We start from the raw sequence: 13,034 nt of genomic DNA on the forward strand, positions 1-13,034 counted from the left end.
AGCGTTCCGCAAGGACACAATGCTAAAACGTTATCGAATGACTATTCCTTTGTTTAAGGGCGTAACACGTGCGTACCACAAGGACACAATGCTAAAACGTTATCGAATGACTATTCCCTTGTTTAAGGGCGTAATACGTGCGTACCACAAGGACACAATGCTAAAACGTTATCGAATGACTATTCCCTTGTTTAAGGGCGTAACACGTGCGTACCACAAGGACACAATGCTAAAACGTTATCGAATGACTATTCCCTTGTTTAAGGGCGTAACACGTGCGTACCACAAGGACACAATGCTAAAACGTTATCGAATGACTATTCCCTTGTTTAAGGGCGTAACACGTGCGTACCACAAGGACACAATGCTAAAACGTTATCGAATGACTATTCCCTTGTTTAAGGGCGTAACACGTGCGTACCACAAGGACACAATGCTAAAACGTTATCGAATGACTATTCCCTTGTTTAAGGGCGTAACACGTGCGTACCACAAGGCTGAGTCCAGTCAGCAGTGGACTGGGTTCAAGTCCAGCCTGGACCATTTCTGGACCATTTCCCCACCTTTCATGTATATGTCTCTATCCCATTAAAGCATGAAAATGCCCTGAAAATAGTCTTTAAAAAAATAACTATTGTATGCCATGAAAGGATGGTAAAGATATAAACTATGGCAGAACCCAAGTAAAACAACTTGATTGATGGGATTCCACATACATCTACATTTAAATACCATTACATATCTTGTTGTAATTTATTAATGCTCAGTCTGCTGTTTTTTTTCTTTTGTATAAACGGGTCAGAAGAAATTCCTTGTTTGTTGTGAAACGTACTTGGCAAAACAACTGATTAAAACATGGGTACATATTAGATTTTTTGAGGGTGAGGATAAACCAACACCCATGATTTCAACAATCCTTGTCAGCATTACAGACATATTCATATTCATGTTCAGGTAGGCCTGTTTTTTTCTACTTTAAGTTTGGGTTCCTGTTGCTGCCAACTCTAAGGCGGGAGAACATGAGCTGTTTCAGATTATTTAAATGGTGAGTGGTGTTGGTCTGGTCTCGGCCAGCAGAGGGAGCCACTTGCTCCAGTAGTTGCTTCAGACTGCCTAGTCCTAGACAGCCCTCCATGGAACTGGTTTGACGCCTCTGACCTAGTCAATCAGATGAAAATGCTAGTCATTCTGAACTAGACAAACACTGAAAATGCTAGTCATTCTGAACTAGACAAACGCTGAAAATAACCATATCCACAAATATAAATCATATGAATAAAAGGTGAGCCGTTTATATAGCACAGGATATGACACTTCAACCTAAACCTATTTTATTATTTTAGAACCCTTTGATTGTTTCATGAATTCATAAAAGTATTTTAGCATTGAAGCTAACATCGGCTCACATTACCACCAATTAGAAATATGACTTTATGAAAAACTACAGTATCAGGAGATCTGGAGATGATTGTTAAACCTATTTTCAAATTTTTTCTAATATATTTAAAATTTTGAATTTTAAAGTACCCTTGTCTATTGAAAGAGACTAACATTATAGAGAGAGGAACCAGTTAAATTATTTTTAAAAGGTTCTTCTGAGGGTTTATGATAAATTATGTTGGTTATGATTGTTAACTATGAGCTAAAGGGATACCCAAGCCCGCAATATTCCATTCCAACAATATGAAGTCAAATTATACGTAGCTCTGGAAAAAATTAAGAGACCACTGCAAAACTATCAGCTTCTCTGGTTTTACTATTCATAGGTATGTGTTTAAGTAAAATGAACAGGTTTTTTAAATTTTATAAACTACTGACAACATTACTCCCAAATTCCAAATAATAATATTGTCATTTAGAGTATTGATTTGAAGAAAATAACAACTATTGAAAATAACCACAGTAATATGCATTGTTTTCAGACTTCAAATAATGCAAAGAAAACTAATTCAAATTTCATTTTTCAACAACAAAATTCTAATGTTTTAACTTAGGAAGAGTTCAGAAATCAATATTTGGTGTAATAACCCTGATTTTTAATCACAGCTTTCCTGCGTCTTGGCATGCTCTCCACCTGTCTGTCACATTGCTGTTGGGTGACTTTATGCCACTCCTGGCACAAAAATTCAAGTAGCTCGGATTTGTTTGATGACTTGTGACCATCCATCTTCCTCTTGATCTAATTCCAGAGGCTTTCAATGGGGTTCAGGTCTGGAGATTTGGCTGGCCATGACAGGGTCTTGATCTGGTGGTCCTCCATCCACACCTTGATTGACCTGGCTGTGTGGCATGGAGCATTGTCCTGCTGGAAAAAACAATTCTCAGAGTTGGGGAACATTGTCAGAGCAGGTGTTCTTCTAGGATAACCTTGTACTTGTCTTGATTCATGCGTCCTTCACAAAGACAAATCTGCCAGGTTCCAGCCTTGCTGAAGCATCACCAGATCATCACCAATCCTCCACCAAATTCCAAAGTGGCTGTGAGACACTGTGGCTTGTAGGCCTCTCCAGGTCTCCGTCTAACCATTAGACGACCAGGTGTTGGGCAAAGCTAAAAATCTGACTCGTCAGAGAAGATGACATTTCTTCATTCCGTTACGGTCCAATCCTTAGGGACTTTTGCAAACTGCAGCCTGGCTTTTCTTTGCTTTTCATTGATGAAGGGCTTTTTTCTAGCTTTGCACGACTTCAGCCCTGCCCCTAGGAGCCTGTTTCAAACCGTCCTCCCCATGCACTTCACCCCAGCTGCTGTTTGCCATTCTTTCTGTAGATCACTTGATGTCATCCTACGGTTGTTGAGTGACATTCAAATGAGTTGACGGTCATCTCGGTCAGTAGACAGTCGTTTTTTGCCCTCTGCCAGTCTTTAGCTTTGTTGTCCTCAAAGTCTGTTGCTTGACTTTATTCTTATGAACCACTGTCTTTGACATTTTCAGGATGGAAGCAACCTGGCGCTCACTGTATCCCTCTGCCAGTAAAGCCAGAATTGAACCCTTCTTTTCCTCAGTCAAAGCTTTTCTTTTCAACTCTTTTGTCATGCTGAATAATAATTTTTGTATTCAAATTACCTTTGAGGTTCTACTTGCACGGTTTTTGCCATCCAGCTGGTCCTATTGCAAGAGGTAAGTGATGACCACAATAGTGGTTTTTATACTTTTCCTCGTTAAATTAAATTTGGTTCAGGTGATCACCTAATCAGTACCTCGTTAAGTGTGCCTGTGTTGGAATTTAACAGACACTGGAATGGAATGGCTGCCATACATGTAAAGATGCTGATTTAAGAAAAATTAGGAGTGATCTCTTAATTTTTTCCCGAGCTGTATTATCTACTCAAACTCTCTAATGAACTCTGTTCACCTTGTCATTTAGCTCTTCAGAGGACAAGACAGTAGGTTACCTACCAGACGACAAGACAGTAGGTTACCTACCAGAGGACAAGACAGTAGGTTACCTACCAGAGGACACAACAGTAGGTTACCTACCAGAGGACAAGACAGTAGGTTACCTACCAGAGGACAAGACAGTGGGTTACCTACCAGAGTGACAAGACAGTAGGTTACCTACCAGAGGACAAGACAGTAGGTTACCTACCAGAGGACAAGACAGTAGGTTACCTACCAGAGGACAAGACAGTAGGTTACCTACCAGAGGACAAGACAGTATGTTACCTACCAGACAACAAGACAGTAGGTTACCTACCAGAGGACAAGACAGTATGTTACCTACCAGACAACAAGACAGTAGGTTACCTACCAGAGAACAAAACAGTAGGTTACCTACCAGACAACAAGACAGTAGGTCACCTACCAGAGGACAAGACAGTAGGTTACCTACCAGAGGACAAGACAGTAGGTTACCTACCAGAGGACAAGACAGTAGGTTACCTACCAGAGAACAAGACAGTAGGTTACCTACTAGAGGACAAGACAGTAGGTTACCTACCAGACAACAAGACAGTAGGTCACCTACCAGAGGACAAGACAGTAGGTTACCTACCAGAGGACAAGACAGTAGGTTACCTACCAGAGGACAAGACAGTAGGTTACCTACCAGAGAACAAAACAGTAGGTTACCTACCAGACAACAAGACAGTAGGTTACCTACCAGAGGACAAGACAGTAGGTTACCTACCAGAGGACAAGACAGTAGGTTACCTACCAGAGGACAAGACAGTAGGTTACCTACCAGAGGACAAGACAGTAGGCTACCTACCAGAGTGACATAAGTGACAAAGTGGTTTCTCATCAGAATGTGTCCAACTAGAACAACCGGTTCAACCAGGTACAAACTGTGTTCCTGTCTGTCACATGACTGTACATGATTACTGTCAGACACAGATATCAGAGGGACAGGAGGGAACACACAGCAACACACAGAGCAGGTGAACAGGGAAACTACATACTTCATGGTGAGTACTAGACATTCATGGTTATGGACATTAATATCACAGAGTCAGTTATCTGAAGTAATGATGTGGTACTGAGGAGGATTAAAGACCTATAGATTCCAGTAGTAATGATGTGGTACTGAGGAGGATTAAAGACCTATAGGTTCCAGTAGTAATGATGTGGTACTGAGGAGGATTAAAGACCTATAGGTTCCAGTAGTAATGATGTGGAACTGAGGAGGATTAAAGACCTATAGGTTCCAGTAGTAATGATGTGGTACTGAGGAGGATTAAAGACCTATAGGTTCCAGTAGTAATGATTTGGTACTGAGGAGGATTAAAGACCTATAGGTTCCAGTAGTAATGATGTGGTACTGAGGAGGATTAAAGACCTATAGGTTCCAGTAGTAATGATGTGGAACTGAGGAGGATTAAAGACCTATAGGTTCCAGTAGTAATGATGTGGTACTGAGGAGAATTAAAGACCTATAGGTTCCAGTAGTAATGATGTGGTACTGAGGAGGATTAAAGACCTATAGGTTCCAGTAGTAATGATATGGTACTGAGGAGGATTAAAGACCTATAGGTTCCAGTAGTAATGGTGTGGTACTGAGGAGAATTAAAGACCTATAGGTTCCAGTAGTAATGATGTGGTACTGAGGAGGATTAAAGACCTATAGGTTCCAGTAGTAATGATGTGGTCCTGAGGAGGATTAAAGACCTATAGGTTCCAGTAGTAATGATGTGGTACTGAGGAGGATTAAAGACCTATAGGTTCCAGTAGTAATGATGTGGTACTGAGGAGGATTAAAGACCTATAGGTTCCAGTAGTAATGATGTGGTACTGAGGAGGATTAAAGACCTATAGGTTCCAGTAGTAATGATGTGGTACTGAGGAGGATTAAAGACCTATAGGTTCCAGTAGTATTGATGTGGTACTGAGGAGGATTAAAGACCTATAGGTTCCAGTAGTAATGATGTGGTACTGAGGAGGATTAAAGACCTATAGGTTCCAGTAGTAATGATGTGGTACTGAGGAGGATTAAAGACCTATAGGTTCCAATAGTAATGATGTGGTACTGAGGAGGATTAAAGACCTATAGGTTCCAGTAGTAATGATGTGGTACTGAGGAGGATTAAAGACCTATATGTTCCAGTAGTAATGATGTGGTACTGAGGAGGATTAAAGACCTATAGGTTCCAGTAGTAATGATGTGATCATCAAGCTTTGATGGTCCTTTTGTATTTCAAAATTTTAAGTAATTTACTCAATGCATTCATACAGCAGGATGAAAACAACAAAGAACACGATAGTTTTTCTATTGCTGTTAATTGAAAAATACAGAATGTCTGTAATAATAATAGTAAAACCAATAGCACATAAGCAGAGTGGTCAGATGTTAAGTAAACTTCAGTAAAGGTTGAGTAAAAAAACAACAGGTATTTCCTCATTCAGAGACTGGTGATGTTGTTGATCACTAACCCTAATGAAATGAATGGAATGCAGCACAGAGGGTTTGTACTGATACTGCAGTCAATGTTTTATTAGCAAGCAATTATGATCAGTAATAGATGTTTTTGAATTTTTTTTTGTTTACTGACGCTACAAAAGGGGTCTATCCCCAACACCCCTTGTCCTAAGATGTCTAGTATACAGTAAGTCAACTGTATAATTACAGTAATTTGCTGACAACCCAGCTTCCAGTAATTTATTGTAATTTCATAGGCAATTTATTTTACAGTCTATGACCTCCCGTTTGTGTTTCTTAAAAGACATCAGAATATAAACATAGTAAAGATAACAGTTATGTTTTTCCATCTCTCATAATTTTGTTTTATTAACCATAATCCCTTTTTTTTATAAAACTTTTACTTTGAAAGTCTACTCTTATAAAAATGCATTATGGTCCTACTAAGGTACGTCCACATATAACATGGATGAGTCTGAATAATATAAATGTTTCATGCTGTTGGACTTAAAATATGATGGTCCTACCATTAATAACGCCATGATATTACATAATTTATACCATTGTATAGATATAGATCATGGAAATGGTTAACCTGCATTATACATTGTACCATTATAATAAATAATTAAGACAAAATAACAATAAGTATGTTAACATATTTATGAAGATGCCATAAATGAAGCTGGTACAATGCATTATATTAATAAACCCACAAAGGTCTAAATAGGTTGGTTTCTGTTCTAGATATGTATTCAACATTATGGGCGTTTGTTATCTTCATTTATAGGTCACAAGCTTGTTTTGGGTTCCATGTGTCATCCACCAGTAATCTGGGAGAACATGAAGTGGGAGAACATTGTATTCTTAGTAATTTGCAGGTGTTGGTCTTTTATTGGACAGGAGAGGGAGCCACTTATGCTAGTAGTTGATTAACCCGCTCTCGCTCTACTGTTGTTCTCACCAGCCTGTCTAGTAGTAGTTGACCGAGAGCAAGACAACTAAACAAAGATTGAGGAACCAGCTAAACATTATTTAAAATGTTATATAGAAGGTGAGGAATTCATAAAACATACGTTATGAACTACCAAGCTAAGCAAACTATACAGTGGGGAGAAGTATTTGATACACTACCGATTTTGCAGGTTTTCCTACTTACAAAGCATGTAGAGGTCTGTAATTTTTATCATAGGTACACTTCAACTGTGAGAGACGAAAATCCAGAAAATCACATTGTATGATATTTAAATAATTAATTAACATTTTATTGTATGACCTAAGTATTTGATCACCTACCAACCAGTAAGAATTCCGGCTCTCACAGACCTGTTAGTTTTTCTTTAAGAAGTCCTCCTATTCTCCACTCATTACCTGTATAAAAGGCACCTGTCCACACACTCAAACAGACTCCAACCTCTCCCCAATGGCCAAGACCAGAGAGCTGTGTAAGGACATCAGGGATAAAATTGTAGACCTGCACAAGGCTGGGATGGGCTACATGACAATAGTCAAGCAGCTTGGTGAGAAGGCAACAACTGTTGGTTCAATTATTAGAAAAGTTCAAGATGACGGTTAATCTCCCTAGGTCTGGGGCTCCATGCAAGATCTCACCTCGTGGGGCATCAATGATCATGAGGAAGGTGAGGGATCAGCCCAGAACTACACGGCGGGACCCGGTCAATGACCTGAAGAGAGCTGGGACCACAGTCTCAAAGAAAACCATTAGTAACACACTACTCCGCCATGGATTAAAATCCTGCAGCGCACGCAAGGTCCCCCTGCTCAAGCCAGCGCATGTCCAGGCCCGTCTGAAGTTTGCCAATGACCATCTGGATGATCCCGAGGAGGAATAGGAGAAGATCATGTGGTCTGATGAGACAAAAATAGAGCTTTTTGGTCTAAACTCCACTCGCCATGTTTGGAGGAAGAAGGATGAGTACAACCCCAAGAACACCAACCCAACCGTGAAGCATGGAGGTGGAAACATCATTCTTTGGGGATGCTTTTCTGCAAAGGGGACAGGACGACTGCATCGTATTGAGGGGAGGATGGATGGGCCCATGTATCGCGAGATCTTGGCCAACAACCTCCTTCCCTCAGTAAGAGCATTGAAGTCTTCCAGCATGACAACGACCCCAAACACACAAACAGGGCAACTAAGGAGTGGCTCCGTAAGAAGCATCTCAAGGTCCTGGAGTGGCCTAGCCAGTCTCCAGACCTGAACCAAATTGAAAATCTTTGGAGGGAGCTGAAAGTCTGTATTGCCCAGCGAAAGCCCCTAAACCTGAAGGATCTGGAGAAGGTCTGTATGGAGGAGTGGGCCAAAATCCCTGCTGCAGTGTGTGCAAACCTGGTCAAGAACTATAGGAAATGTATGATCTCTGTAAATGCAAACAAAGGTTACTTTACCAAATATTAAGTTCTGCTTTTCTGATGTATCAAATACTTATGTCATGCAATAAAATGCAAATAAATTACTTAAAAATCATACAATGTGATTTTCTGGATTTTTGTTTTAGAATCCGTCACTCACAGTTGAAGAGTACCTATGATAAAAATGACAGACTTCTACATGTTTGTAAGTGGGAAAACCTGCGAAATCTGCAGTGTATCAAATACTGGTTCTCCCCACTGTATGTATGTTATAATTGTTATTTGTGAATGTGTTTTTATAGTTTAATTAAATTAAAAAATATATGTTAGCTTTGAAGCTAATGTCGGCTATCGGTATCACACACCCAAGGCAACTTTATACCCTGTTTTTGTCAGAAATAATACATTTAAAAATAAATCTATTGAGATTAGGAGATTACTACCACAGCATTTTTTACAAATGTTTTTTAGTAACTTCACAATTTAAAATTGTAGTGTGGCCTTGAGAAATGAAAGAGATTATTTTGAGATTATATTGAAAAAATAACCAGAGAACCAGTTAAATTCTTTATAAAAATAATTTTCAAGCACAGATGTTCTTACAATACTATATCCAGTTCAAGGTTTTTGATGAACTTTGTGTGTTGTGTGTTTTTAACTGTGAGTTAAATGGTTTTAAGAACTCACATGTTTCTATTACAGAGCTACAATAGTCAATGCCGGATTATGAATAGTAGCATTTATTTATTTTATATTTGAAAAATGTTGTTAGTTCTGAAATTGGAAGTAAACAACTGTGTGTGAGTCTGTACAAACTCTGGAAGTGTATATGTAATGTCATGTTTTGTCCACAGAGACCAACAGGAGAGATCAGAGTCTGAGATTCTCAGTGGTCAATCTGTCCAGAGTCATCAAACAGACCTGTCCTCTATATTCAGTGTATGTGGTCCTGTTATGTACATTTGTTTCTTTTTACCTTAAGTGAATTTAACCTGTCAATCTTTCATACATTTGTTAATATTGTTCTGATATTGAAATAATGTAGTCTAATTTGAACATTTTTATTCTCTTTCAGTTACTTGAACAGAATATCATGTTATTTGTGAAGAAAGAGTGAAAGAGGTTTAAGACAATGCTGAGTTCAGATCTCCCAGAAGGCTTTAAGAGTCAGAGGGAGGATGAGGAAGGTGTGGACCCTGAAGATGAGAAGCAGGAGAGCAGTGCCAAAGAGGGGACTCTGAAGATCACACTGCATGTCCTGAGGAACATGAAGCAGAAGGATCTTGCTGACACACTGGAGAAAAGTAATCTTACAATTTTTCATCATACTATATTGACAAAATGTTCGCAATAACATGTTGTGCAATATCACAATTTAAAATGACTTTAATCAATTAAAAAAATCTCAAATGATGTATGCACTGCCAAGAAATACAATAGGCACCTTTACAAAGGCTGAAACACCAGACTCTTCTAGTGAAGAGCGTTCAGATTCCCTTTGCGGAAGCAAAGTTAGTTTGCAGTCTGTGTCCATGCAATCATTAGTTTTTTAGTGTTGATTAAGTACTGTGTCTAAAAAGTCAATACCTGTGATTGGCCCTGTTTGAGAGTTGACAGGTATTCCTCTACTGTAGAGACTTTATTTAGGGGCATATCCTAAGAAAAACTTTAGATTACATTGAAGTGTCAGAAAACCTGGTGCACCAGTCTAATACTTGGTAGGTCTCCCATGGGAGCACCTATATCCATGAGGGAACGTTGCACAGTCCTCATGCTGATGTTTGTTGAGGGCCCAGCATTGAATGCAGATGTTATTTGAGACAGTGTTGCAGGTCTATCGTGTGAAACAATTCTTGCTAGTTGACGCTGGTCACGTTCTCCCACAGTCTTTTTATGGCCATACTGCTGTCGTCAGTTAGATGTTTGGCCATAATTCTTGTATTCACAGTACACCCTAAAATTGTAGTTTGTGGAGATCCAAACTTCTCCTCTACACCCGAAATATATGACCCATTTTCTGGCACTTCAGTGTAGATTCAACTTCATTGTCATTGAACAGTACAACAAGTACAGTACAACAAAATGCAGTATCATCTAACCAGAAGTGCAAATAGAAGAGGGTAGAAATGTACAAGTTTTAAGTATTATATAAGTATTAAGTATAATGTTAAAATATGTATAATATAAGTATTAAGTATAATATAAGTATTAAGTATTATATAAGTATTAAGTATAATGTTAGTATTAAGTATAATGATAGTATTAAGTATAATATAAGTATTAAGTATAATATAAGTATTAAGTGTAATATAAGTATTAAGTATTATTTAAGTATTATGTATGATGTAAGTATTAAGTATAATGTATGTACAAGTGGGATGTATAAATGTGCAATTAATGCAAATGCAAGTGCAAATGACAGTTCTGATCCCCAGTTTGCCGCATGTCTGGAACTCTAAAAGGTTGTACAGGGTTGTCAGGTCTTCTGTTCCACCAGTACAACATGTCCTGTTCTGTAGGCATGGTCTTTATTTATTCATGTTGTACCAGTCCAATATGACTGTCTGTTGAAATAAACACATGTGTTTAAATAAACCCTTTTGTAGTATTCATATTTTATGAATCTATTTTGATGGGTTTTCCCATAACCTTTCTGTTTTTGCATGTTTAAGAATATCTAAAGTAATATCGATATTGCAATAATCATGACAAATATCACAATATCACATTTTGTCAATATCATGCAACCCTACTTACAATACAGACATTTAAATGAACATTCATATTCTTTAATTGATCATTTATGGAGACATCATTAAAATCATCTGGGTTATTTATTTCAGATGAGCTTGCTGTGATTTACCAACATGATCTCAAATCTAACCTGAAGAAGAAATGTCAGTGTTTATTTGAGGGTATCGCTAAACAAGGGAACCCAACACTTCTCAATAAGATCTACACAGAGCTTTACATCACAGAGGGTAGAAGTGGAGGAGTCAATAATGAACATGAGGTGAGACAGATTGAGACAACAACCAGGAAACAAGCAAGACCAGAGACAGCAATCAAATGTAATGACATCTTCAAACCCACACCTGGACAAGACAAACCTATCAGAACTGTGATGACAAAGGGAGTCGCTGGAATTGGAAAAACTGTTTCTGTGCAGAAGATCATTCTGGACAGGGCTGAAAGAAAAGCCAATCAGGATGTCCAATTTGTATTTCCCCTCCCTTTTAGGGAGTTTAATTTATTGAAAGGGGATAAACTCAGTTTGATTCAACTCATCAATCATTTCTCAGTTAAAACCAATAAAGCAAGAATCTCTAACTACAACAAATACAAAGTTGTGTTCATTTTTGATGGTCTGGATGAGTGCCGACTGCCCCTTGACTTCCAGAACAACAAGAGCTGTTATGATGTTACAGAGTCAACCTCAGTGGATGTGCTGCTGACAAACCTGATCAAGGGAAATCTGCTTCCCTCTGCTCTCCTCTGGATAACTACCAGACCTGCAGCAGCCAATCAGATCCTTTCAGAGTGTGTTGACCAGGTGACAGAGGTGAGAGGGTTCAATGACCCACAGAAAGAGGAGTACTTCAGGAAGAGATTCAGTGATGAGGACCAGGCCAGCAGAATCATCTCCCACATAAAGACATCAAGGAGCCTCCACATCATGTGTCACATACCAGTCTTCTGTTGGATCGTTGCTACAATCCTTGAGTTCCTGTTGACTACAGATGATAAAGTAGAGTTGCCCAAGACCCTAACAGACATGTACTCACACTTCCTTGTGTTTCAGTCCAAACACAGGAATGTAAAGTATGATGGGAAAAAAGAGACAGATCCACACTGGAATAAAGAGAGCATTCTGACACTGGGAAAACTGGCTTTTCAACAGCTACAGAAAGGCAATCTGATTTTCTATGAAGAAGACCTGAAAGAGTGTGGCATTGATATCAATGAAGCATCAGTGTACTCAGGAGTCTGTACACAGATCTTTAAAGAGGAATGTGGGCTGAACCAGGACAAGGTTTTCTGCTTTGTCCATCTGAGTATTCAGGAGTTTCTAGCTGCTGTCTATGTGTTTCTCTCATTCAAAAACAAAAATAAAATTTGAATGGGTCAAAAACAATCAAACTCCTTAACAACTAAGTTCAGAAAAATACCTGAAATAGATTTTCACAAGACTGCTGTGGATGAAGCCTTCCAGAGTAAGACTGGACACCTGGACCTTTTCCTCCGCTTCCTTCTGGGTCTCTCACTGGAGTCAAATCAGATGCATTTACAGGGTCTACTGACAAAGACCAGAAGCAGCTCACAGAGCCATAAAGAAACAATCAAATACATCAAGGAGAAGATCAGGGAGAATCCCTCTTCAGAGAGGTGCATCAATCTGTTCCACTGTCTGAATGAACTGAATGACCATTCTCTAGTGGAGGAGATCCAAAGATACCTGAGTTCAGGACGTCTCTCCAGAGAAGAACTGTCACCTGCACAGTGGTCTGCTCTGGTCTTTGTGTTACTGACTTCAGAAGAGGAGATTGATGTGTTTGACCTGAAGAAATACTCTACATCAGAGGAAGGTCTTCTGGGGTTGTTGCCGGTGGTCAAAACCTGCAGAACTGCTCTCTAAGTACAATCATGCAAATTACACCCCCCCCCCCCCCAGTATATTTATTGACTGACAATATTAATGATGTTATGTACAGGAAGTTATATTCTGGTGTCATGCATTAGGAGTGTCACAATATACGGGTATTGACAATTAAATATTGGTATCATGTTAATAATACACATTTGATA

General features: G+C 39.0%; 1 protein-coding gene across 1 annotated transcript in view; it reads left to right on the forward strand.

Moving 5' to 3' along the window:
* The window catches only part of LOC117595278 (NLR family CARD domain-containing protein 3-like), a 495,319-nt gene that overhangs the window by 327,733 nt on the left and 154,552 nt on the right, over window positions 1-13,034 (forward strand). The window contains exon 5 of the mRNA XM_034295445.1: window positions 9,083-9,167. Coding sequence (XP_034151336.1) covers window positions 9,083-9,167 — 85 coding nt within the window. The remainder of the gene's footprint in view (window positions 1-9,082; window positions 9,168-13,034) is intronic.

Source organism: Esox lucius, chromosome 11 (assembly GCF_011004845.1).
Source record: "Esox lucius isolate fEsoLuc1 chromosome 11, fEsoLuc1.pri, whole genome shotgun sequence".
Classification (NCBI taxonomy): Eukaryota; Metazoa; Chordata; class Actinopteri; order Esociformes; family Esocidae; genus Esox; species Esox lucius.